The following is a 26886-nucleotide window of genomic DNA, read 5'->3' as shown; positions in this document are numbered from 1 at the left end:
GGGGGGGGGGGAGAAAGAAAGGTAAAATTAATCACCACTGCACGATGCCCACCATTACCCTGCCTTTCCCAGTCCCCACCGGATCTTTCTCATTTTCTTTACCCACCCCCTCCACCCACCAAACTGTGCAACCCTGTGATTTCATCCCAATCAGCCTCACCCGTCTGCTCCCACCTCTTACCCCTTTGAATCCCCATACATACTTGGGATTTTTTATTTTACAATAAAGAAAGAATGCCCTTCTACTTAGTCATAATTTGTTATGATCCACACAGTCAAATGTCTTTGTTAATAAAACACAAGTAATATGCCAACAAAATGTCAATAAAACACAAGTAAAGATCATTTTGGTATTTTCAGCTTTCAATCAAGACACATCTGACAACAGTAATGAGATACCTGGTTCCATGGCCTCTTCTAAATCTAACTTGAATTTCTGGCAGTTCCTGTTCTAGTTCTTTTTAATACCCTTCGGCAAGACTTTACTTGCACGTGATATTAATGATATTGGTCAATAATTTCCACATTCTATTTGATCACTGTTTTAGAAGCAAAAGTGCCATCCAATTCCAAAATGGCTTGCCTCCAGAAACTCTATGAATAGTGCTCAGGTCTTTCGTTCATAGGGTCACTGATCGTCTAAGACTCAACGGCACCTAGCAGCAACGACAACATTCGATCACTGTTTTTAGAATGAGAACAAATATGGATCTCTTCCAGTCAGCCAGCCTGGCTATACCTGCTTGTTTAAACATGTCAATTGGTATTCTAACAAATCAACCAGTGCTTTAACATAAAAGTAAAAATGTTTTACATACATAAAGTTAATATTTGAAAAAGTTCTTGATAAACTTTTCTTACAAATGAGCTCTTGTACCTACAACCAGAAGAAGATAAAAGAGATGAATGGGACCTTCTAAGAATCAAATCCCTATGCACATCCAAAAACTTCTCCAACAGGGTAAAAAGGGAAGCCACAGACTGGATAAAAGTATTTGGGAATGACATGTCAGATAAGGGACTTATATCTAGAATTTATAAAATACTTGAGCACCATAACAAGATAAAGGTAAATAATCCAACTGAAAAAATGGGCATAGGATATGAACAGACACTTCACTAAAGAAGACATTCAGATGGCCAACAAGCACATGAAGAAATGTTCAAAATCCCTAGCTCTAAGAGAGATGCAAATCAAAACAACTGTTTCATCTCACCCCAGTCAGAATAGCAAAATTTAACAACAGCAAGCAACAAATGCTGGCGAGGTTATGGAGAAACTGGAACCCTTATTCACTGTTGGTGGGAGTGTAAAATGGTGCAATCACTGTGGAAGGCGGTATGGCGCTTTCTCAAAAAGTTGCAAATAGAGATACCATTTGACCCATCACTTCCACTACTGGGAATATACCCGATAACTGACATCCAAGCAGGTATATGCACACCCATATTTATTGCTTTGTTCACAATAGCTAGGAGATGGAAACAACCTAAGTGCCCATCAACAAAGGAATGGATAGAGAAGCTGTGGTATATTCACACAATGGAATATTACACTGCACTGAAAAACAAGGAACTCATGAAATATTATTCAAAATGGGTGACCCTGGAGGACATTATGCTGAGTGAAGCATCCTTGTCATAAAAGGACAAATACTGCATGGTGCCACTGTTGTAAAACAGGACTGACCTTGGGGTTAGGGAGAGACTGAGAAAGATGGGTTCAATAATGTATACTGCATTAAAACAGATGAGGGAGAAAACTGTTTAAAAGGGATATGTGAGTAGGTATTTTTGTCATAACAGGAGTCCAGAGCAAAGGCTGCATAGTGGAGTAGACCTGGGGGAGGGATTGTAAAATAATGAAAGGATTTTTCTTTTACTTTTCAAAGAGAGGAGTGTACTGGGAGGGAGAGGGTTGGGATGGGAGGAAAGTGAAACAATGAATGGAAATCCCAAGTCTCTGTAAATTTTCATTGAAACTAATAATTAAAAAATTTTTAAAAAAACACCAAACACAAATGAGCTCTTGTGCTGAAGTATATAAGGAGCTGTGCGGCTAACACAAAAATAGCGCCCTCTCTAGTGGCTTGAATCCACTAAGTCTGTAGGAGAAAGGTGAGCTATCTCCTCTTAAGTGATACATACAGTCACCAAACACCTGCTGGAAAGACAGCTGTAAGTTGATTCTGATTCAATGGCAGCGGGTTTTCTCAGAAATTAGCTATTTCAAACTCTTACTAGTTAAAAACATTCATTTCTGTAATTTAATTCTGCACAAAATCAGTTTATGAAAATAAGTTTGATAAAGTGGTGCCCTAGAATAAAAAACCTACTTAATCTGTATGCTGAGCAAATGAAGCTGGACTCCATGAGGAGGAATGTGGTATCAGGATCGAAGGAAGACTCTTCAATAACCTATGTTATGCAGATGACACAACCTTGCTTGCTGAACATGAGCAGGACCTGAGGCATTTGTTGCAGAAGAACAAGGAATGCAGCCTTCAGAATGAATTGCATCTCAACATCAAGAAGACAAAGATTCTTACCACTACACTGATAGAGAAAAGATTAAAACTGTCAACAGCTTCATCTAACTTGGATCCACCCTTGGTACCAGCAGTCAGGAAATCAGGAGACAGTGTACTGCAGTTAGGAACGTCTCCAAATTATTGAGGAGTAATGATGTCAGTTTGAGGACTGAGGTGCTTCTGATTCAGGCCACGGTCTTTCCAATCACATGCTATGAACATAAGAGCTGGACAAGAAATAGAGATGACAGAAGAATTGATGCCTTTGAACTTTGTTGTACAAGAAGAGCACTGAACATTCAATGGACTGTAAAAAAAATACTTCTTGGAAAGGGTGCAGCCAGAGTGCTCTTTGGAGGCAAGAAGGATGAGGCTTTGTCTCACATATTTCCAGCATGGTTGTAGGAGGAGCTATTCCTTGGAGAGACATGATGATTGGAAAGGTGGAAGGTCAGTGAAAAACAGGAAGACTCCTGACCAGGTGGATTGACATGGTGACTGCTACAATGGGCTCTAGTGTGTCAGGAAGTGTGACGATAGCATAGGACAGGACAGAGTTCACAGGATCACTATGAGTCATACTCAACTTGATGGCATCTAACAACAACAAGTATCAAAAACAAATGAGAAGGAATAATTTGTTGTGGTGAAATTGCATCTTGGGTAACGAGAAGTTCTATGTAATCTAAATAACAGTAAATCAGTAGGAAACTTAAGCAAAGAAAAGTAAATGACAAAAGCGATCTGGCAACTAACTCACTAAGGGGTGGGGGAGATTGTATGGACACTGTATCCTAAAGCAAAGCAAAGGCAAACAAAAAATCTCATTCAGAAACACGCCCCAAACAGATCATTTAAACATATCTTTAGTTAACTTTAAAGCTAGGAATAGACAGACAAATGTATTTTTTTTAACGCCCAATCTCATCACTAAAATGAAAATAAGCAAAGTCACACATACAGAGTCTTTCTCAGCAGCAGTGAAATGAAATGGGAGTAAGTGGAGAGTCTGCGACCCTCTGGCTCCACCACAATGGAAATCAATGAATAGCTGAGCCAGAACTTCCAGGGGAAATATCTATTTTCACTACAGTCTCTCTGGAATAAATTGATTTTGTAAGTGTTCCAATTATCATTTAAACCACTTTTTAAATTGTTAACAACTCCCTATACCTTATAATTTTTTAAGCACCAACAATTTACCAAGTATTTACAACCCAAACACCAAGTCTGTCTTAGGCCATGAATAGCTAAAACAGATTCTTTCCTTTATACAATATTCTCATTTAATCTATTTAACACCGGGCATCATACTTTAGTTTTACAAGGAATTCCTTGCTCAGAGGTATGAGAAAATTTTACCTCTGAACAAAAGAATTGACATGCCTGAAAACCAATAGTGTGTTAAGTTCAAAAACATCAAATTCAGCAATAATCTAAAAACAAGAGAGAGTAGATGAAATTATATTTTATTAAGCATGTAGTGTGAAATCACCTCAGATTCAAAGGATGCCACCAGGGAGCCCTGGTGGTTAAAGAGCTTGGGATGCTACTGAAAGGCTGATGGTGTGAATCCACCAGTCACTGTAGAAATGAAGCACTCAGCTTTGTTAAAGACACTGTGTAAAACCAGCACTCCAAAAACAGAAGGGTGACGGAGCAAGAGGTACATAAATGTTCAAAAGGGGAAAGGGGAGGAGAAAGAGCAAGTGTGGAAATCACTGGGATAGCACAAGTTAGTGGGTAGATGGAGAGGTGAAGGGGCAGAAAAGATCCAATGGGAACTTGAAAAGGTGGAGTAATATAGGCACAGATAGGTAGTAATTAATTATATAAGATACAAGAGATATGAATGACTATAGAAGCATAATGGAAGTGAAAGATTATATAAAACACAATATACATGAATGAAACACCGTATATAAATTACTGTATGCAAACCAATAAAAATATGAGAAGCAAAAAAAAAAAGATTTACAGCCTTGGTAAACCTATGGAGCTCTGTCCTATCCAGTCAGTACAAGTTGGAAATTAACTTGACAGCAACACACTTGGTTTTCAATTTATTACCATTCACAACTGAGTATTGAAAATTCTAACTCAGTGCTGTCACAGCAACCCCATAACCTAAATAAACTGTGTTTCCAAGGGGGGAAATGGCAGCAGTAGGAGGCCACCCCTCTTTCATCCACAGGTGGCTGATAAATTGGAAAGGAGCCTTACATTAGTACCACAACCTTCTATAAACCATCTACACCAACAAATTACTCAAAGTGTCAGACATTAATTTCATTAAACTTCATAACCACCCTGTTACAATTCTTCCTCACAGCTGTAGAAATTGAGGTAAAAAGATATTAGGTAACTTAGTGGTGGTTATACAGCTAATTAGCGGCCCTGTTCAGATCACAACATAGTCTGTCTCAAGGACTCATACACTTTACCACTATTTTGACGCATGTTCTACAGTAAAATATTACATATAAAAATACATTTCATTCTCACATTTCAGAGGGGCAGGTAATAATAATTAGAAAAGTGAGGCTCAAATACTGAGAAGCTCACCTAGTCAAACAGCTAGAAGGTTTGAAGCTGGGGAACCCTCCTAGGTTTCTCTGCCTTGAAGTCTGTGCATGTAGACCTGGCTACAATCCACCTGCTGAGCCACCACGTGCTAAGGAGGTCTTGACTCCCCTTCCACAACAAGCAGCTCCCACCAATGACCCCCATTGTCAACCTCCTTTATCCAACTCCTCCTCTTTCTCTCCTTTAATGCCCTAAAGTCTTGGATGAGAGTCCACAAGCCACTCCACAGAAGAAAGATGGACAGTCTAACCCTATTAAGATGTGTAATTAGGTGCTGGCGAGTCAAGTACAACTCACAGCAACCTTATGAACCACACATCTGAAACCTGGCCTAGCCTGTGCCAACCTCACAATCTCTGACACACTCAAGCCCACTGTTTGAGTAAATAAAGATTTACCGCCTTGGAAACTGAATGGGCGATTGCAATGAATCAGAATCCTCTAATGGCAGTGAGTTTTAATGTCTGAAAATGGGTTATGTGAAAGACTAAATAATGTGAAGACAATAAACATAGAATGAATCTTCATCAAATGTCAAGAATTTAGATGCTGTGGAATTTCTAAGCCATCTCTAAACAGAAAGACCAATGTCAGAAATTGTTTAAAAACCTATCATTAGAAGACAGGCTATGAGATCACATAACCAATACATATTCGGCTTAATTAGTAAATGAGGAGTTCCAGAGATCCCTGCCACCAAGGGACTGCCCAGGTATAACTGTGATGTCCTTCACCATCCTCTGCCTCACCTTCTCAACTAACTATCATTTCCTCTATCACAAACCTCCTTAGTCACGTACCAGAGTTGAACATAAATACAAAGGTGGGGGGGGAAGGGAGAAATCTTAATAAGGGCATTTTAAAGCATCAAATATTTAGTGTGCTCAATTTAAAAAATAATTTGAGATCAGCATTTTAAGTACAGATCGTAGTAACAATAATATATAAGGAAATATCGTATTCTTTCAAAATAAATATTAAATAAAGTCCAATTAAATTTAGAAACAAATGCAAATGGAATAGTCTATTTAAAAAAGAACTAGCATGTGGGAGTTGTTTTTATAGACACAACCAATATATTTAGTATCTCCGTAAAGAAAGTTGTATATTCCTTGAAAAGTATGACAAACCAGACAACATGAAACAAAATGCTATTTTTCAAAAAAGCTTTCTTTCATAGGTCATTGTCCCTGACTGCCTAATTGCTGGGTGCGAACATGTAAAGAGAATATGTCAGTCTATTCAGAAGGGAACTGGATAGTCTTGCCATTCTACCTGTTTTAAACTGAACAGCTTCAGCTGGCAGAAATTTGGGGCTCTCACTACATACAGGCAGCAGCATGGAATGCAGCAAGCAACCAGGGCCTGGTCAAAATGGGGCCAAGGGGAAAGCACCAGTAGCCAGAGCAGAGAACTAGGGCCCTGACATGAGACAGAGCTGACCTCAGGACTGCGAACCACAGAGCCAAAGCTAAGGACCTTCAACTACACTTGCTAGAGGACTAGGGGGTGAGAGGAAGCTGCCTTAATGAACAGGACGAAGAGAGCTTTGTAACACTGGCTTCAAGCTGCAAGGCTGAAAAGACCTGTGAGCCTGCTTCAGAGCTCTCCTCAATACCTGTTAAATTCCCTAAGGAACCCCACAATGAGGAGTATGAGTAGCTATTGCAATGGTACTCAGCAGAGTAGGATTTTTGCTGGAATGAGCAGACAGTGGTGTGGGGACACAGGGGCATGTCTGACCTTACAGGAATTAGTTTGTGTTGTGGGTGCTGTTGATGGGGACAATTTCCTCTAGTGGCATTAGCAGAGGTTAGACTTGGCTGTCCTCATGCTGCCCTTACTCTTTTTACAACTATGTAGCAGTGCTTTAAAATGCTGAGAAATCTGTAATTATCTGTAACATATTCCTGAGTGATACAAGAAAAAACCAAGAAATTGTGTAATAAAGGCATACCTAACAGATACCTGGAATTATGTTTATCACAATCATATAGTTAACTTTGGAGAAAAGGATTACAGATATTTTTCTAAATTAGTTGACAATTATTAGTTTTATTCTATACCAGTTGAGTTGTTTAAAAGTGTACATAGTTTCAGAAAAAGAATGTAAATATTATTAACCTGTCAAAATATACTCAGATACAGAAGACTTCCCAAATTAGGAGAAAAATGCATGTTTCTATCATACATATGTTGTAAGGAATTTTATCAATTTAGTAGAAGGAGACATTTTGTTGATGTAAATGAATCATTTTTGTTGATGAAATTAATACATGTTCATTCTTCACTTATCAACATGGTTAGAGTATATGGGCCAGACTGTTAGAGAACAAAATGTCATTTGGTGAAAAAAAGAAAAATTATATTGTAAAATGATTTATAACTACATCATAATATAATTGCCAAATTACATCACAAAACTGCTAAATCTCATCAATATATAACTGCCAAGCCACTGAGATTTATGGCCCACAGAAGTTGACAGAGGACCTTAAACATCACAGGCAGCATTACTGTCACTGCACAGCTTGGCTTTCATTATTGCCAGACAGCATTCACTGACAAAATAGTTGGGTAGTTTTATTTTACTATTGTTGTAAATGGACAGCATGGAACAACAGAACACTCTTTCCATACTACTTATCTTTTTCCTATAGAGCTGGTGGTAGATGAGAACCAACAGGGATGAGCAGCCTTTGGGTTTTTGTTGTTGTTGTTATTATTATTATGTGCCTTTGAGTCACCAGTGGCTCATAGAGACCCTATGTACAACAGCCCTAAACCCTGCTCTATCTTGTGCCAAACTTGCTGTCTCTGACACACCTACCTCCATTATTAGTAGCACCATTTATGCAGACTATACCACCAGAGCTCCTTCTGATTACACAGAATCCATTTATTGTGACACTGGGTATTTCAGTCAGTATCTTGTGTAAGAAACTATTCCACATCCTCAGCACACACAAACAAAAAAGGTGCATTTGCTACTAAATATTTACTAACCTTAAATTTAAAAAAGCAAATCGCTAAAACACACACATCGAGTAGTGGAATACCATATCAACATTTTTAGAATGCAAATATACTTGTAATGTAAGGTAATTTCATATGTTGTTGTTGCTGCTGCTGCTGTTGTGTGCCGTTGAGTCACCTGTGACTCATAGTGACCCTATATACAACAGCCTTAAACCCTGAGCCAAACTTACTGTCTCTGACACTCCTAACCCTATTACCCCACTCACTGAGTCAATCCATCCCACCCAGGTTCTTCCACTCTTGTGCTGATCCTCTACCCTCCCAAGCATGATGTCCCTCTCCAAAGACTCCTTGCAACATATATATACTAATATTGTTGTTATTTGCTATGGAATTGATTCTGATTCATACTGACTCTATTTACAACAGAATAAAACACTGCCCCATCCTGCACCATCCTCAAATCACTGCTGGATTTACACCTCCAGGGGCAGCCCCTGTGTCAGTCCACATCAGCTAGTGTCTGCCTCTTCGTATTGACCCTCTAATTTATCAAGCATAATATTCTTCCCTAGGAATTGGCCTTTCCTGATAATGTACTTCATGTATTGCGATAAAGCTCCACCATCCTTGCCTGCTTCCCAAGAGTGTTCTAGTTGCACTCATTCCAAGACACGCATGGTACACTCAATATTCTTTGCCAAAATCCTAAATCAAAGGTGTCAATTCTTAGGTCTCCCACATTCATTGTTCACATTTACGTAAATGGGAAACAATTATAGTATTGTTTGGGTCTAGCACACTTTAGTCCTCATCCTTGTTCTTTCTCTACTGAAATGGTACCAAAGATGATTTACTTAACTTTAAATGTTTCTTTTCTTCTGCTGCTGCTGCTGGCCTCACTCAGCATCATGAAATCTTGGGCCCAAAGAGATGGGCTGCACTTTCTTGTTGCTTCTTTGTTGATGGCAGTGAGATTCTCATTTTCTACCTCAGAAGCTACTCAATTTAAGTCTGGCAGAATGGCAGAAGTGACCAGTCCTCTCATTAGTAGCCTACACACCTTTTTTGAATACTCTCACTCAAAGAATCCTCTTTACCTCCTTCACATTATTAGTATAATCCTCTCCAGAAATGTAGTCCAAGTAGAAACCACTTAAGAATAAAAAACACTTTGAACAACTCATATATTAAACCACACTTACATTTATGAACCAACATATATGAAGCACTAGAAGTAGATGAAGTCATTATTCAGCAAAAAGAGATAAATAGAGAAAACATGGTATTATGAGGAAAAAGACTAGAGGAGTATACAAGTTTAAGAGCATAAAAAAATAGGAATGCATGAGAATAAAAGAACTTATTCTTCATTCTGCCTAAGAATACATAGAAAGAAAGTTTAACAGAAGTAGAAATAAGACTTTCAAAAGGATGGAACCAGCATCAGTGTCTAATACTGAAAAAGAGTAGAGGCAAGATAGAGCTTAGAAAAGGATGAGTATCAGTCACTAAAGTGCATTCTATACATTCTAGCACAAAACAAAGTAAGTGCTCAATAAATATTTGTTGGACAATTGAACAATAAGTATTTCTTGTCAAAGGGGCAGACAATTACCTAATCATTAGATTTATGAATACTTCAGTAAAGATGACAATAACTGTAAGATCTCAGACATCCAACAGTGGATAGGAATTTAAATCATCATTTTCATGTGATATTTTTTGTGTTGTTGTTTTGTTTGTTTTTTTTAAAGGGATACTACATATACACTAGATTTTGGAGACAGGCTTTCCCCTGAGATTCTAAATTCAACATGACAGCTACACTTAGAACAAACATCTCATTTCTAAGTAAGGACAGGTAGCCAGAAAGGAGGAGAATAGCAATCATTTTAAAAAATATATGTATAGAAACAAATCAAACAAGATCAGACCTGAAAGATGTGAGATCTTTGAAAGGCCCAACGCCTTCCTAGGAAATTCTCAGATCACCTTTCTTATTGAATTTTTAAACTTCTCAGCCAAAAATCAGGAGTGAGAAAAAGTAAAAGGAGACCCAAAAAACTTGGATAAAATTTCTGGCTGTGACATATTCATAGACAAGAGTTTAATCTCTAAAACTGATTGAATAGCTCAACAACTATAAGACTAGCAATAAAATAAACAAACAAAAAAGAGCAAAGAACATAGCCCACACTCACTAAAGAAGATACTCAAACAGCTTAACAAAGACATAAAAGAGATGTTCCCGAGTCTTAGATACTGCTGTTGTCATTGTGCACCATTAAGCTGGAATTGGCCCACAGCTGACTCCAGTTGGTTTCAGAGGCAGTAAGTCACATGAGAGGATCATTGGACAGTATCGTTGTTGTTGTTGCATGCCACTGAGTGGGAGACAATCCATAGCTGACCCTGTTACAAGTTTTCAGAAACAGTACATTGCAAGTGAGGGGACTGCCCATATTTATCCCATGGAGCATCTGGCAGAGTCTAACCACGTGCCTTTGGGGTGGCAGCATTACTTCTTTCCATTAGGTTACCAGACAGCCACTAGACAGAGCACCACTGGACATTATTGTTGCTATTATGTGCCTTTGAGTCAACTAAGACTCACAGTAACCCTATGAACAATGACTCTGAACCTTGTCTTATATTGAGCCAACCTCATCGTCTCTGACACACCTGCTTCCATTGCCACAGTCACTCAGTTAAACAGGGGACAAATTTAGCAGCCCTAAAATCTATGGCATAAGCAGACTATCAAATATAACAAAAAAGCAAAACTGGTAACAGATCAACTACATTATTGAGACTACTTAAAAACATCGTCTTTATGTACATCACAAGACTTCTCTGTAAGAGTAAAACTGCAGGGGAGAAAGGGGAGGGAATATGTGGCAAAGACATATCTGAAAAGAAATTCATCTCTAAAGCTTATAGAAGGTCTAACAGTTCAACAACCCAACAAACCAAAAACAAACACCTTAGCCACAAAATGGGCACAGGATATGAAAAGACTCCTTACCAAAGTAACATTCAGATGACTGACAAACTCATGAAGAAATGGGCTGTCGAGTCTACTATGAACAACAGATCAAAGTCTTACTCAATCCTGTGCTATCTTCCCAATCTCTGTGAAGCTCAAGCCCGCTATGGTCACTGTGTCAAATCATGTCACTAAGGTCTCTCCGTTCCTCCACTGATCCACTACTTTCCAAGAACTTGCTTCTAGAGATGGGAATCAAAACAATGTGACATTATCTCAACCCAGAACAATAGAAAATTCAACAAGATAGCAAATAATGAATGGTGGAGAGGATTGGGAGCAATTGGAATTCTCTCACACTGTTGGAGCAAATAGAAAATGGTGTAACTACTATGGAAAGCAGTTTGGCACTTCCTTAGAATATTAGGAATAGAACTATCACTTGACCCAGCAATTCCACTACTAGGTAGTCCCAAAGAAATAAAAGGTCCAATAATAACAGATACATGTACACTCATGTTCACCGCAGCATTATTACTACAAGGATGGAGACAAACTAAGTATCCAACAATAAATACATAAAGAAACGATGGCACATTCACACAGTGGAAAATTCGATAAACAATGCATAACATGAATGCATCCAGAAGACATTATGCTATGGAAAGATTTTCCTATAGAATCATTTTTGGATGATTACCAAGGATTGGAAGGGAGTAAAACTTAGTAAATAGATAACAAGCATATATCAAGATGGGTAAATGGCAAGCAAATATTAAATAAAAGGATAATCAGCACAGTATCACTAAAGAAACAGAAAAGCATAGAATGATAACTGGCAATCATAATTATAGGAAGGAAATGGGAAAGAGCTATTAACACTGTGGGTATTAAAATTAATGTTATAAAACAAAATGTATATAAATAGTTTAATGAAAAATTTGTTTGGTTTCTAATCATCACTCAAATCACAAAAAAACCAAAAACACAATGATAGTAATATTTAAAAAAGAGAAGACTGAGAAACACCAAGTCTGTTCTCTCCTTTTTAGTTTTCTAACTTCAGCTTTGGCACCGATTCCTCTGAAGATTTCCTTTTTTTTAATAAAATTTTTATTTTTTAGACTGGTTTACTTACAAAAACAAAACAAACAAAAAAAAATTTAAAAAATAAATGAAGATTGTGTTAGAACAATCACGTAGATGAGACTAAGGGTAACATTTGCCCAGAACCAGAGATGAGTAGGAAGGCCAAGGACACCAGATGAATGGAACCGAGGAACCTGATGGGGAAATAGGGGAAGTACTGACACATTGGAGGTTCCAACAATGTCACAAAACCAATTGTGTATCAACTATTCACTGGAAAAATTGTATTTGCTACATAAATTTCCACCTAAAAGGGGGAAAATTGTTGGTTTTGGGATGTTTTTATTTAAAGTTCTTTTTCCATACATTCAGCCTAGAAAGAACAGAGTCTGTCAAATACATATCCCTTATGATAGAAGACAAACAAACCTAGGAATTTTGTTTCATTTGCTCTTTTTTTAAAGACTCAGTTTACCATTTGATAGTTTAAAGTCTTTTTCTCATCTGGCTCTGTAAAGAATAAACTGGGTATGCCATAAAACTGGTTAAAACAACTTGGAGGGAGACACTGGGATCGCCTTTATGCTTTCAAAGGCCTGATGCATGGTATTTGGCCACCTTCTTGAGTCTTCTAAAAAACAACATGAGCATTTCCTTACTCAAACCATAACTGCTTTACTGGACTAAAGAACACACACCCTACCCTAAAGGGAAACCAAACCAAACAAACAATTCAGGATGAGCAAAATTTTTAAAAAGGATCTGAACTCATTTACTCTCTTGGCTGCCTAAACACTGTCACACCACCAGCACCTACCCACCAAAAGCCTTCAAACAACTGCTTTAAATTTCTTTTAATGCAGCAAGCAATAGCTTGTAAAAGGATGCAAACCAGCTGAAACATTTGACAGACAATGTTAAATACCAGGGAATTCATATCGACCATTTTACTTTAAATGGTGCTTTGAAGTTGGCTATCTTTCATGTACCTCTTTCACGGCACGTTAATAAAGAAAATGGAGTTGAAGTAAATCAAGTGCCATGGTCACATCTAGAATTACAGCACTGTAGGTACCTGATGAAATACGGATTAATGCTGCATGAGTAGTGAATAAATAAAAGCATTTCCACCCACCAATCAAGCAAGTTTTACAAGTGGTTCTGAACTTTATTCTGCAACTAGACCTGAGACATTTTTAATCCCTCATCGCTCAGAAACTTAATTATCATAATGCGAACCCAAAGGTTAGGGTCTCTTCAAAACACAAGTGCCATGAAGCGGAAAAGTAATGGGAATTAAGCTGGGTGTAACCTTAGAAATATACGGAGGTGAAGAACTTGAAAGTGGTATTTCAATAAGTTAGAAAAGCATAATACACAGATTTAGTCACATAAATACATTAAAATCAAAAGGGATAGGGGGTTTTGTGTTGGGTTTTTTTTCCCTTCCCTAAGACACATATAAAACATAAGAACAACTAATTCAATTATCAATTTCTGACTCTTAAATAGCCAAAATCTCTGTACCAAATACAAAATATCTCAATAATAAAGTATTCCAGTAATTTTATTCTTGCTGAAATGTTTGCTACAAAGGATCAAAGACTTCAGTATGGATTGAATTTCAATAACAAGAATAAATCCTCACCACTGGACTGATAAGCAACATCATGATAGATGCAGAAAAGACTGACCATGTCAACACTTTCATCTTACGTGGATCCACAATCATCAACCTTGGTACCAGCAGTCAGGAGATCAGGAGACATATTGAGCTGGGGAAAGTCTGCTGTCAGAGAACTTTCTGAGGAGCAATGATGTCATTTTGAAGAGTAAGGTGTGTATGATTCAAGTCATGGTCTTTCCAATCACTTGCTATGCATTTGAGAGCGGAACAGTGAGAAGGGTAACAGATAAAGAATTGATGCCTTTGAACTATGGTGTGGTAGAAGAGTACTAAATGGACTGCCAAAAGAACAGATATATCAGAAAAAGTATAGCCAGAGTGTTCTTGGGAGGCAAAGGACAAAGCTTTGTGTCATCTATGTTGAACATGTTGCTAGAAGAGACTATTCTATAAAGAAAAATACTGCATAGTGCCACTGTTATAGGACTGACATAGGGGTTAGGGGGACACTGAGGAAAAGGGGATAAATTATGTACACTGTAGTGAAACAAATGAGGGCGAGAACTGTCTAAAAGGGCTATATGATTAGGTATTATTGTCATGATAGGAGTTCGGAACGAACTTGGAGGGAGGGACTGAATAACAATGAAAGAATTTTACTTTTCAAAGAGAAGAGCGAATTGGGGGTGAGGGGTGGGCAGAGCAAAAAGTTCAATAATGAATGAATGAATGGAAATCCAAAGTCTCTGTAAACTGTCATTAAAATTAATTTTAAAAGAAGAAGAAGAGGCTGTTCTTTGGAGAGGAACACCATGCTAGGAAAGGTGGAGGGTTAAGAAGAAAGGAAGGCCCCCAAGGACTGATGCTGTGACTGCAGATATGGGCACAGCGGTGTTAGAGATGATAAGGATGGCAAAGGTCAGCACAGGGTTCACATCTGTTGTTCACAGGGCCACGATGAATAACATTCAACTGGATGGCACCCAATAACAATATAACTAAAATAAGAGACAGCATCTGTTAATTCTAGACAATCCAGCAGCAGTAAGATAAAGCTTAGCTGTTCTTCAACTAAAAAAAATGTTTAAAAGTCTTGGGCCAAAGGTAAGGAAAAACACCAATCTGTCTAAAGATGAGTGGAAAACAAATGACACTAGGCCAAAGAGTTTAAAATCTCAAGGTAAAAGGTACTAATCTTTTAAACTGTTGACAATGCGGTCTTATTCCTCACAAATATAATTAAGGAGCTATAATCAAAAAGAAGTAACATTAATATAAACACATTCATCTTGCTAGAACAGTTTTCTACAACACAGAGTTCCTTGTAAATCCAGAAGGCACTACACTGAGATGCTTATTAAAAGTTCAAACCATCTATACTCAAACTCATTTGGCACTCCACTGAGTTTCTAAGGTTGTAAAGTGCCTGACAGGAGATTGCCCTTGCTTCTCCTGCAGAGCCACTGGTGGATTCTTGTCACCACACAGATGCAGTTTTTAAGCTTGCCGTGCAACCAGCTAAGAACTACTCCATCGCAGCTCAACAAACACAGCTGCTAACTTTACTGAGCATCCTATTTCATAGGGGATAAAAAATTATTTTACCCATTTACAACTCCTAAAATCTTAAAAAACTTTTTTTTTTCTACTCAAGATTTGTGACAAAAAATTTTGTCTGATGTATGGACTTTACGTAGTAACAGAACTTTGTAGATATAAAATTGGTGGACACATTCTATTTTAAAGATCAAAATAAAACGTCCATTTGGAAGAGCTACGCTTGTAAGTCTGTCCATACATTAACTGAGATGGAATAAGAAAACAATATAAAACGACTGCTTACAGCCATGTTATTCCTTCTATTTCTAAAAGTTATCAAAAGACAAAATCTGAAAGTTCATCACTGCTAAACATATTGTTTACTTTTCATTTTAGGTGCTGTTAAAGCAAATACACTTATCTAAAATGAACATCTGCTTTGCTTATACTACACTGCGTCATTGGCAAGAACTTACAATGAAACTAACAAAAACAATCAAGAGTCTTTATTGGATCTGGCAACAAAGGCAGATTCATAACCAAAAGGCTTAAGAGGAGAAATAGCCATCACTCTACTCTAGGCCAGTTCTAATCTAAGTTAATAAACAAAGATATGCAAAACAGAGTAAGGTTAAGGGTTTAAGGTAATTCCTACAGACATTTCAGATAGCTAAAATGAGAAAACTTGGATCAAAAACTGTCAGAATTAGTCTAAACTGTATTTTAACATAAACACAAACACATACACCATTCTACTATTAGTTCTTTAGGCTATGCTTCACTTCCCAGCACAATACACTGAAATGGGTGTATGCAAGTTTGTGTGTATTCAAAGTTTATATCCAAATATCCCAGCTATTTTGTTTTCAAAGAAGCAAAAAAATAGGAAAGGGGACAGCAGAAAATGATTATTTCTTCTCATTTGCTCATAATTAACATAAAATTATACTGGCTATAAAATATAACTTTGCTTTTAAATTTACCTATTTAAAGTCATGACAACCTCAGAATGGAAATATTATGGAAAACATTTCACAGCGTTTATAATGACAAAAGAAATGGAGAGGAAAGACAACAAAATTCCACACAGCATTATGTTCTCAAACTATCAATACAAGAAAAAAGAGAAGTGTAGATACTGTTGTGTTGTTGTTGTTGTTACGTGCCGTCAAGTTGCCTGCAACTCATAGCGACCCTATGTACAACAGCCCTAAACTCCGCTCTGGCCTGTGCCAATCGCATACTACATCCTTTAAATGTTATTATTATTAAAAATAACAAAATTCATATCCAGGAGGCTATTTAGGCTGCCCCAAGTTGAAAGGTTCACTCACAGCCTTCATAACTACTAAGAAATGGTAGCTACAGGAGACAGGATTAATATTACCATGGCTTAAACATTATCATTTGATTTAATTACTCATGTAAAAAAAGGAAAATCACTGTGATGTTGTTGTTAGGTGCTGTCAAGTCAAGTACAACCCACAGTGACCCTATGAACAACAGATCTGAATCCTGATACAGAAGAGTCCACTGCGGCAGTAACTGTGTCCAGGTGAACTACCCACTTGAAGCTCTTCCTCTCCTTCACCAACCTCTACCTTTCTAAGCATCATGCTCCTCCTAGCATCCTACAGACAGCCAAAAGAGCAACAAATAGGTCATGCAGAGGGTGCAGCAGAGTGCTCTTTTGAGGCAAAGATGATACTGCTCCTCCTCACATACTTCACACATGTTGCTAGGAGGAGATTGTGGTATTAAGAAGTAATAGCAACTATTACAACTTTTCCTCCACTTTAGCTTCTTAAAATTATAAGCATTGTGTAGGTGAGTATGCTACATTCCTAAGCTTCTTGATTTCTTGGAAAGTAATCCAGGTAGTTTCAGGGCAGGGGAGATCTGTTGCATGTTGTTTACAGAAACTTTGGATTTCTATTCATTCATTGTTGCACTTTTCTCCCTGCCCAGCCCTCACACCCAGTTTGCTCTTCTCTTTGAAAAGTAAAAGAAAAATTCATTCATTGTTATACAATCCCTCCCCCTAAGGCCAATTCACTATGCAGCCTTTGTTCTGGACTCCTGTCATGACAATAATACCTAATCACATATCCCTTTTAAACAGTTCTCTCCATCTGTTTCAATGTAGTATACATAATTTATCCCATCTTTCTCAGTTTCCCCCAACCATGATGTCAGTTCCATTTTACAACGGTGGCATTATGTAGTATTTGTCCTTTTGTAACTGAAATACTTCACTCAGAATAATGTCCTCCAGGTTCACCCATATTGCATGAGTGCCTTGTTTTTCAAGGCACCTAAGTATTCCATTGTGTGAATATACCACAGCTTTTCTATCCATTCATTTGTTGATGGGCACTTAGGTTGTTTCCAACTCTTTGCTATTGTGAACAAAGCAGCAATAAACATGGTTGTGCATGTATCTGCTTGGGTGGCAGTTATGGTCTCTTTGGGGTATATTCCTAGTAGTGGAATTGCTGGGTCAAATGGTATTTCTATTCGCAACTTTTTGAGAAAGCATTTTATACTCCGTCTAACAGTAAATAAGGGTTTCCGTTTCTTCGCAACCTCACCAGCATTTGTAGTTTGCTATTCTGTTAAATTTTGCTATCCTGACGGGTGAGATGATATCTCATAGTTGTTTTGATTTGCATCTCTCTTAGAGCTAGGGATTTTAAACATTTCTTCATGTGTTTGTTGGCCATCTGAATGTCTTCTTTGGTGAAGAATCCTGCCTTGAGCATGACAAAGGGAGTTGTGTGAGTGTTCCTACAGGAACCCACACAGCTAACCCAAAGGCCACACACATACCTCTCTAGTGGGATCAGTGTGCCAAAGCTAAAAGGGAGAAAGATGAGCAAGCTCCTCCCATGTTACTTACATCTTAGAAACCCAATGGATGTCCAGCTCCGAGCTGGTTTTGACTGAATTATGAGAATATCAGTGGATCACCAAAAGTCATTTATCTTTTTTGTGGTTTATCATGTTAGTAAGATTAGGTCCAATTACTCAAGTCTTTCAAAATTTTTCTAATTGTGATTCTAATATACTTCAATGATAACAAATGTTTTGTGCCTCCAAAATGTGACTGAAATATTAATGAAACTGTCAACTAGTGGTGTCTGTGGCACGTCATTCGTCTTCCTCCAAACTTAAGTACATTAATTAATCCTAAGGGTATCAATGGACAAAAAAAAAACCCACCAAAAACCAAATCAGCCACTCAACACTCTACAGACCAAAACAGAAACAGTTGGATCTCATACATAAGGTCATCATCATGTGTCAGGAGCTTGTGGCATCTAGTAAGTGCGCATAAACCCCCTTTTTATAACTTAATAATTTTGCCTTTATTTTTCAATGGAGTAGAAAGGTGTTTGTTACATCAAATTTGAAACAACTTTTATTTTTTAGTATTACATTTCTTTAAATTTCTTGATATGTACTTGCACCTAATATCTGCTTTATCCTTTCTGTATTTAAGCCCCTTAAATGTAATATGCAGCATTAATCATCTTCTAGATAGAGCACATCACTTTGAAAACACAGCCACCAGAAAATGACTGGGATCCAAAAGTTCATACATACTGGGAATTTTCTCATTTGAGAAGGTGGACTGTACGAAGAAGAATGTGGCATCAGGAGAAAGACTCATCAACAACCTGCATAACGTAGATGACACAATCCTGCTGAAAGTAAAGAGAACTTGGCATGCTTGCTGCAGAATATCAAAAACTACAGCCTTCAATATGAATTATATTTCAATATCAAGAAAATAAAATTCTCACGACCAGACCAAGAGACAATATTACAATAGAGAGGGCAAATACTGGGATTGCAAAGGATTTAGTTTTACTTCAATTCACAATCAACACCAAAGTAGTAGCAGTCAATAAATCAAAAGACACATTGCATTGGGGGTAATCTGCTGTGAAGGATCTCCCCAAGTGCTAATAAACTACAATGTTAGTTTAAGGATATTCTGAATGCAGTTGTTCTATTTTTTTTCCCCTTAAAAGAATCCTTTGTAATTTTACCAGGTCATCTTAACTGTGTTTTTAGCAGTTTTCTAAATTCTCCCTAGAGACACCTACAGGCTAGTCTTCCTTAAATGCATTTTTGAGGGTTCAAAAATTGGATCCATATAGCATTGTTTCTCAAACATTCCTGATCATAATCTACAAAACCAAATACACTTAATCAATGGGCTTTGATAACAACCCAGACATTTTATACAGAGAGATGTATGTATGTACATTTAAAGAGAAACAAAAAGACAGAGACATAAGTAAAATGAAAACTGATTCATATACAAATGCTGTTGTCGTTGTTGTTGTTGTTATGTACTGTTGATTTTGTAAAGTCTGCCCCAGTATTTTGTTGTGAGATAATGTTTGAGATGAATAAGTTTTTGCTTTAAAAAAAAAAAGATATTTAACAAATCCTACTCCAAATCTTCACAGCAACAGTAATAAACATTACTATAGAAAAAAAGAACCTAAAAAGAAGTTTTAAGAATTTGCTGTAAATCAGAGGTAGCAGAACCTGAATTCAGCCAGTTTAGCTCCAGAAACCAAATACTTATGTCACAACAGCTGTCACGAGTTTGAATAAGACTCATATTTTTATCAACATCCAAAGACCTATGGGACTTGGTCTTGTTCAAAAGTGCCACTGAGTTGGTTCTGATTCATATCAACCATATGTACAAATGAACCAACACTGTCCAGTCCGGCCCAGTCTCCTACTCACTAATACGTCTGAGGCCACGGAAGCAGTCACATTGTCAACTTGGTCTCCTTACTCACATGCCCTTTTCTAAGTATGAAGTCCTCTCTAAGTACAGGATCTTCTTGATACTATGCCCAAAACATATGCGGCAAAGTCTCATTATTTTCGGTTCTAAAAGGCATTTTGCCAGCATTGATTAAAAGATACAAGGCAGTCTATATTTTTCTTCTTGCTGTCCAAGGCAACATAAATATTCTTTGCCAATACACAATTCAAACATGTAAATTGTTCTCCAGTTCCTTACGCACTGTGCAAGTTTTGCAAGTACATGAGGCACACGTATTTTTATGGGGTAAGGTAAATCTTAGTCTTCAACATAACACCTTTGATTTTTAACACTTTAAAAAGATCCTTTGTAGCAAATTTTCCCAGTACAATACCTCATTTCACTTACTGAGTAATGCTTCCACAGGTACTGTCTGAATACTCAAATGAAATAAAACCTTCCATAACTTCAGTTTTCCCCCTTCCATTTATCTTTGCAGGATAAAAATAGGTGATTTCCTCCCAGGCAATTATTGTCTCTGAAAACTCATGGGAGGGTCAGCTTTGAGTCAGTTCTGACGTGACACTACACAATAACATAGAAGGATTCTTGTGCTCTGCAGTGTAATTCATCATGTGCTTGTTGCTGTGCCACTGAATGAGAACTGACTCAAAGCTAACCCTCTGGCGGGTTGTCAGAGCCTATAAAGTGCACAAGTGAAAATTAGTGATATAATTAATAGCACATGCAAGCAAAATATGGATAAAGATAACTTAAAAAAGACTAGAACATGGGAATAAAGCCCCAAACCACAAAGTTCGTAACAGACAAACTGGCATCAAGCTTAGAAGGCCTAGTCTATGGTAAAAAGAGACTAACAAACACATCCACAAACGCACAATCTGAAGAGGATCTTCAGATTGAATGGGATCTTCTAAACCTCTGTGCTCATCAAAAACTTTTTCCAACAGGGAGAAAATAAAATCTACTGATGGGGAACAGACATTTGGCAATACCATCTCAGACAAGAGTCTCATAACAAAAGTTTACAGAATAGTCCTGGGCCTCCACAAGAAAAAGACTGATAATTCAGTTACAAAATAGGCAAGAGACATGGAAAGACTTCACAGAGGAGGACATTTGGACGGCCAATAGATACATGACAAAATACTCAAAATCACTGGCAATAAGAGAGATGCAAATCAAAATGACAATGAGATACCATCTCATTTCAGTAGCAGTAGCAAAGTTTAACAGGACAGCAAGTAATAAATGTTGGAGAGATTGGAACTCTTTACACAGTTGGTAGGATTATAAAATGGTACAACTGCTCTGGAAGGCATTTTAGTGTTTGCTCAAAAAGCTGAACAAAGAAATTCTATATGACTCAGCTATTCCATTGCTTGGAATATATTCCGAGAAAATGAGAACTGAGTCACAAGCAGAGATCTGTACACCAGTATTCTTAGCAGTGCTATTTACCATAGTAAGAACATGGAAAAAGCCCAAATGTCCAACCATAAAGGAATGGATTCATAAATTATGGTACAGTTACACGATGGAATACTATGCAGCATGCAGGAGCAAATTACAAGAGCAGAGATACCGCAGACTTTCAATTCAGGAAAAGTGTGCATCAGGGTTGTATTGTTTCATCATACTTCTTAATATGCATGAGTTCCTGGAGTACTGGTTTTACCAACTCCTAGAGTGCAACTTGAACTCGTCCTGTATCAGTTTCCAATCATATGATACCTCCTGAAACTGTTGAATGTTGACTAAGACTTTCTGATAAAGTGAGTCTCTATATTCTTTACATTTTCTTTTGGTATTACCTATGTTGTTCAATATTTTCACAGAATGCCACAAGGCTGCAACTGAAGTTTTGAATTTTTTTTCTTCAAGTACCTGGGTTTTAGAAATACCCAGCATATTCTTCCCTCATGAATAGCAGTGGAGCACTGTCTAACAATGGCAGAAGATGAGCCGCACTCAAAGTACAACTGGAGCAGAGTTATCTTCTCAAAATAGTATCACTTTTAACAATGCTTACAGAGTACTGCTGGGGATCTTCAATTCATTATATGGTCCAACTCCGAGAAGAAACAGTTATAAACATCTAGGATAAATTGGAAAGTGAACTAACTATACAAAGTATGAATTTAAAAACAATTGGAAGATGTCAAAAATGATATGAAAGATTTGACGGTCTACATCAAATTAACCTGAAGAAGTGAAATGAAATCAGACAACTATCTTGACATAAACTGGATCAATTATGATAGTTCCTGAAGTATTTTGTTCTCGAAAGAACTGGGTACATCTCTGCAGATTTGAGCGTAGGCCGGCATCCACAGTCTTCCTCGGGCGAACCTGCCTAACAGTAAGAAGGGCAGTGAGAAAAGCTGAGATACATTTTTCAATGTGTTTCTTCCCAGATCCATGATGCCACAGCCGTTAGTCTGTCTCTAACTTTGATCTCATCTTCTTTGGTTATCCCGAATTTATATTTCTAACTTACCTTGATTCAATTCTTAACACACAAAATCTGATGCAACAAAATCTAAATGCAAACCCCATCCTTTTGGCCTACCTTAAAAGACTGGAATTATTTTCCTCCCTGGTCGTTTTTGGGTTTTTCCTTGATTATAATAACTTCCTCATCAGTCGAATATTCTTCAGTCATTAGATTTCACAACACACTATTCAGCACATTCCCTTGGACCTCAGCTCTAACTACACTATCCTAGAATGAAGAAGGCAGTGGTGGTTCAGCCGCAGCACTCTCATCCTCCAGGCAGGAGGCTCGTGCTTGATTGCTAGAAAAGGCATCTCAGGTGCATGTCTTTTTCATCTTTGTCAGTATAAGCTTGATGGCAGTGATGATTTTGCATAGGTTTCAGCAGAAAGGCCTGGCAATGGGAGAATCAAACTACACACCTTCACAACACTAGCACAACTCCTTACCACTAAGCCACCACCAGGGCTCCCTTAATATGAGCCAGGAAGAAAGGCCTGGCTTTTGAAAATTAGCTAACAAGAGTTCTACAGAACACAAACCAAATCTCAACCAATCACAGACATGAAGATGGAACAGGGAGGTCAGCACGGTGTTCCACTAGACTAAGTTAGCATTAACTTGTTACTTCTGTGACAGGTTTCAGAAAACCATCTTGCTTTTTCAATTATTTCTGTCACAAATTCCTCCAAGGGTCAGACTTTCACAATGGCAAAGCTCTTGTGAATATCAAGATGGTTTGGAGGGAACAAAAAGTGTATCTTTCTTTATAAGAGAAAGGAGAAGTCACCACAGAATGAACATTAGAAGTTCCCACATATCACAAGCAAACAGACAGACCTTCCTAACATCCTTACCAGTAAACAACATCCAGTGGTGCAAAGTAATTTTTCATTATCAGGTCAGCAAAATAAGCTTCTGTTTCTCGGCAGGCAGTTCCATTTCCAATCACCACTGTGCTACAACTTCAAGGGAAAAACAGGATGAGAAACTGGATGAGCTCAAGTCATGTTTTGAAATCAGCCAAGAGAAAACGTACAGAATACACAAATACTATTATGAGATGCTCTTATTCTTTCATGTCAAAGCACATTTTCCATGGTTTTATGAGGAAAACCATGACTCACACAGAATAAAAGACACTGTCTTAAGTAAACCACTGTGTTAGATTCAGGAGACAGTAGAGAAATATTTACTGTACACAATCTAAATAGTTTTTCTCCCATCTGGAAGGAATCAAAATTAGATATGGGTAAATAAACTCTGAAGTGTTCTAAATTTTAATACAAACTAAAACTTTAAATCAAATAAAAACTTTGGACAACTTGTGACGCTCCTAACTACTACTGCTTCCACTCCTCAAATGCATGGTAGAGCACATAGAAATGCTCACAATGACTTACGATACCACCTGTTTCGGGATGGTAGCAAAAGGAAGGAATTAATGCTCCTCTGGAATTTCTATATATAGAGTGTTCTAGCAACTGACCCCAGCACTGTTTTATTTTCTTTACCACCGAGGCACTTTTGTGACTCTCTCCCTCAAAATCAGGGGCTACAAATGATTTTATGATAGGATAAATTATAAAGAGGTATAGAAACAGTCATTTTCATACTTGAAATTCAGCAAAAGTTTCTTTATTTTCTCTGCCTCTCGGAAGCCTTGTCCAGAATGCAAGTACACCACATCAGTATGAAGTATCTGACCTTAGAAGAAATGAAGAGAATATGTCATTTCATCATAAATTATAGAACACAACACTCTAATGGTCTAATGTGACAAGAAGTAACAAAAAGGGGACTAGCTCAGCTGTCCTTTTAAATACCATCAGGATCATTCCATTCAACATGTCAAAATCAAAAAGATTTATTTTGCTTACATAAAATCATAATTAACTGAATAAGCCCTATAACTAAAACTAAAAAGTATTTAAAAACATTTAACATTAATAATAATAACAAAAGTTAAGTTCTGTTACTGTTGTTGTTGTTGTATGCCGTGGATACAGAACCAATCCACAGCTGACCCTCCAGTAGGTTTTCAAAGACATCACACAGGAAGAGATTGTCCATCCTTTTCCCACAGAGCAGTTGATGGTCTCAAACTACATGCCTTCAGAATTACAGTTCAGCTTCTTGCCAATAGGCCACCAGAGTTAAGATTTACTAAATAGTTCTTATATATAAGACATCAGTTTGGCACTCTATTTCTTGATTTGAGTACCAGATATTTGAATTTGTTCACTATATAGCAATTCTTAATGGTATATTACACAGAAATACATGGAGCTTGAGTAGCATAGCCTATAGGGAATATCAATGCTAACCTGAAGCGTTAAGCCTCTCTGATGGTTCAAATTCACCAGTGACTCTGGAAGACAGGCAACCTATTGCCAGGCAATTTAAAGCCTCAGAAACACAAAGGAGGGTCAGCAATAAGCCAGTTCTAACTTGACGAACTAGATGCGCTTATTTATGTATGTAAGTGGGTGTGCATACGTAAGTTCTCAGTCTTTACCAATCCGCTATTTAAAATTCTATTTTGAGAGCAACCACTAAAAGAGTAAAGATTAGTAAATGAGAAAGAACAATAGAATGATCACAAAACAGGAGGATGAAAATGCAAAAGTTAAAAGGAAGAATTCAAGAAATTGGGGGGGGGGGAAGGGACTAAAAAAAATAATTAAATCTTTAAAAGCAATTACAAATGTACTTCCACTGGTATTAACCAAGAAAAAGAAAAGATGGAGAGCTCAGATAAGAAACATTTAAAATGAAAAAAGATAAAACTAGAAAATAAGCACAGAAAAAGACAAAAATATTCTTTACAACTTAGGGCAACTTAGAAAAAAAGAGTTCAAGTAAGTATATTCTTTAAAATATCTTATTTACTACAAAAAAGACTAAAGAAATATCCTCAAAATTCTTAATAACTATATTGTAACCAATATAATTGCTGTAGCTATTAAAATATCAACTCACATCTCCCTTAAAACAGTAAAAAAAAATAGCTTTCTAATCTTCAACACCTCTTTCAGAAAAATAAAGGAGGGAAATTTCAGCGCATGATCCAAAAGACCTCCATGGCATCAGTATTTGTATAAGATGAATCATGAAAAATAATAGAGTTGTTAAAACAGGGGAAAAAAAAGATTTTAATTGAAATGTAGAAAGAAACAGTAATTAAAAAGGGTAACTTTATAAGTAAATCAGGAAAAGCATTGATTGCACAAATTTTAAAAAATATTTAAAATATACACAAAATTAAAATGCAATTAAATGCAATCTGATCAAGAATAATCAAAAGTTGATGAGTGAATACACATACTTTAAGACTTCTAACATCTAGGATCATTTAATCTTCAATAATATCACTGTGGCATAAATCATGGTAATATGCTTAAAGTTTTGTCAACAAATAAGACAAATAAAAAATAAAAAAATACTCTTACTCTAATACTCCCATTTGTATGAAAATTATCTTAAATCCTTGAAAGTAAATACATTTAAATCTATATGAAATACATAAAATGAAAGTGAAACTTATGGCTAATTGAATAGCTGTTATATAAAAAAGTAAGTCTACTTACTGGTAGGAGAAATTATAGCTAATTTGCAACCATGTTTATAACCAGGATCCACTCCCATTAAGGTGCGCCCTCGAACAGGACTTGTTAAAAGAAGCTGACGAAGATTCCGTCCAAACATCATTACTGATTCCTTTTCTGCATCTGATGTCAGTTTGGCTCTTTGCAAATGAAAAAAGGAAGAACAGTTTTAATTTTCACTCACTCAAATTATTTTCCTAAAATAGAAGAAAAAAATCATTTTGTGCAGTTAATCTCTACAGAAAGATTTATTACAACAAAATACCTTAAGAGAGGGAGGCAAAACTATAAACAAAATTATATTGGTCTATTTTTTCTAACCATGGTAATAAAATTATTTTAAAGTTAAACTTCTAAGTATACTACACCTACATTTCTTTTTCTCTGCTTTGTCTTATATGGATAAATAATGTGTGTGATAGAGAAGAAGAGAAGCAGAAGACATACATGATTTAGATACCACTTGGGAAATCCAGTGAAAATTTATCAACTGTGCGTAAAATTAGAGTAGCTAAGGACTGAATCATAAGGTAATCCTCTTCCATCAATTCTTAGTATTCCACTTTCATACATATGTTGTTGTTGTTATGTGCCGTCGAGTCGCCTGCGACTCATAGCGACCCTA

The 26886-nt window shown here is 37.0% G+C and overlaps 1 protein-coding gene across 1 annotated transcript in view; it reads right to left on the bottom strand.

Moving 5' to 3' along the window:
- SRBD1 (S1 RNA binding domain 1) overlaps positions 1-26886 on the bottom strand; it is a 324250-nt gene that overhangs the window by 182563 nt on the left and 114801 nt on the right. Inside the window, exons 11-13 of the mRNA XM_006882310.1 lie at positions 26244-26401; positions 24270-24360; positions 23511-23618 (exon numbers count right to left, since the gene is read on the bottom strand). Coding sequence (XP_006882372.1) covers positions 23511-23618; positions 24270-24360; positions 26244-26401 — 357 coding nt within the window. The remainder of the gene's footprint in view (positions 1-23510; positions 23619-24269; positions 24361-26243; positions 26402-26886) is intronic.

The sequence above is a fragment of the Elephantulus edwardii genome, unplaced genomic scaffold, assembly GCF_000299155.1.
Source record: "Elephantulus edwardii isolate Elephantulus edwardi_28Jun2011 unplaced genomic scaffold, EleEdw1.0 scaffold00019, whole genome shotgun sequence".
Classification (NCBI taxonomy): domain Eukaryota; kingdom Metazoa; phylum Chordata; class Mammalia; order Macroscelidea; family Macroscelididae; genus Elephantulus; species Elephantulus edwardii.
The sequence above is the reverse complement of the archived record's forward strand: the minus strand, read 5'-3'. Positions and strand labels throughout refer to the sequence as shown.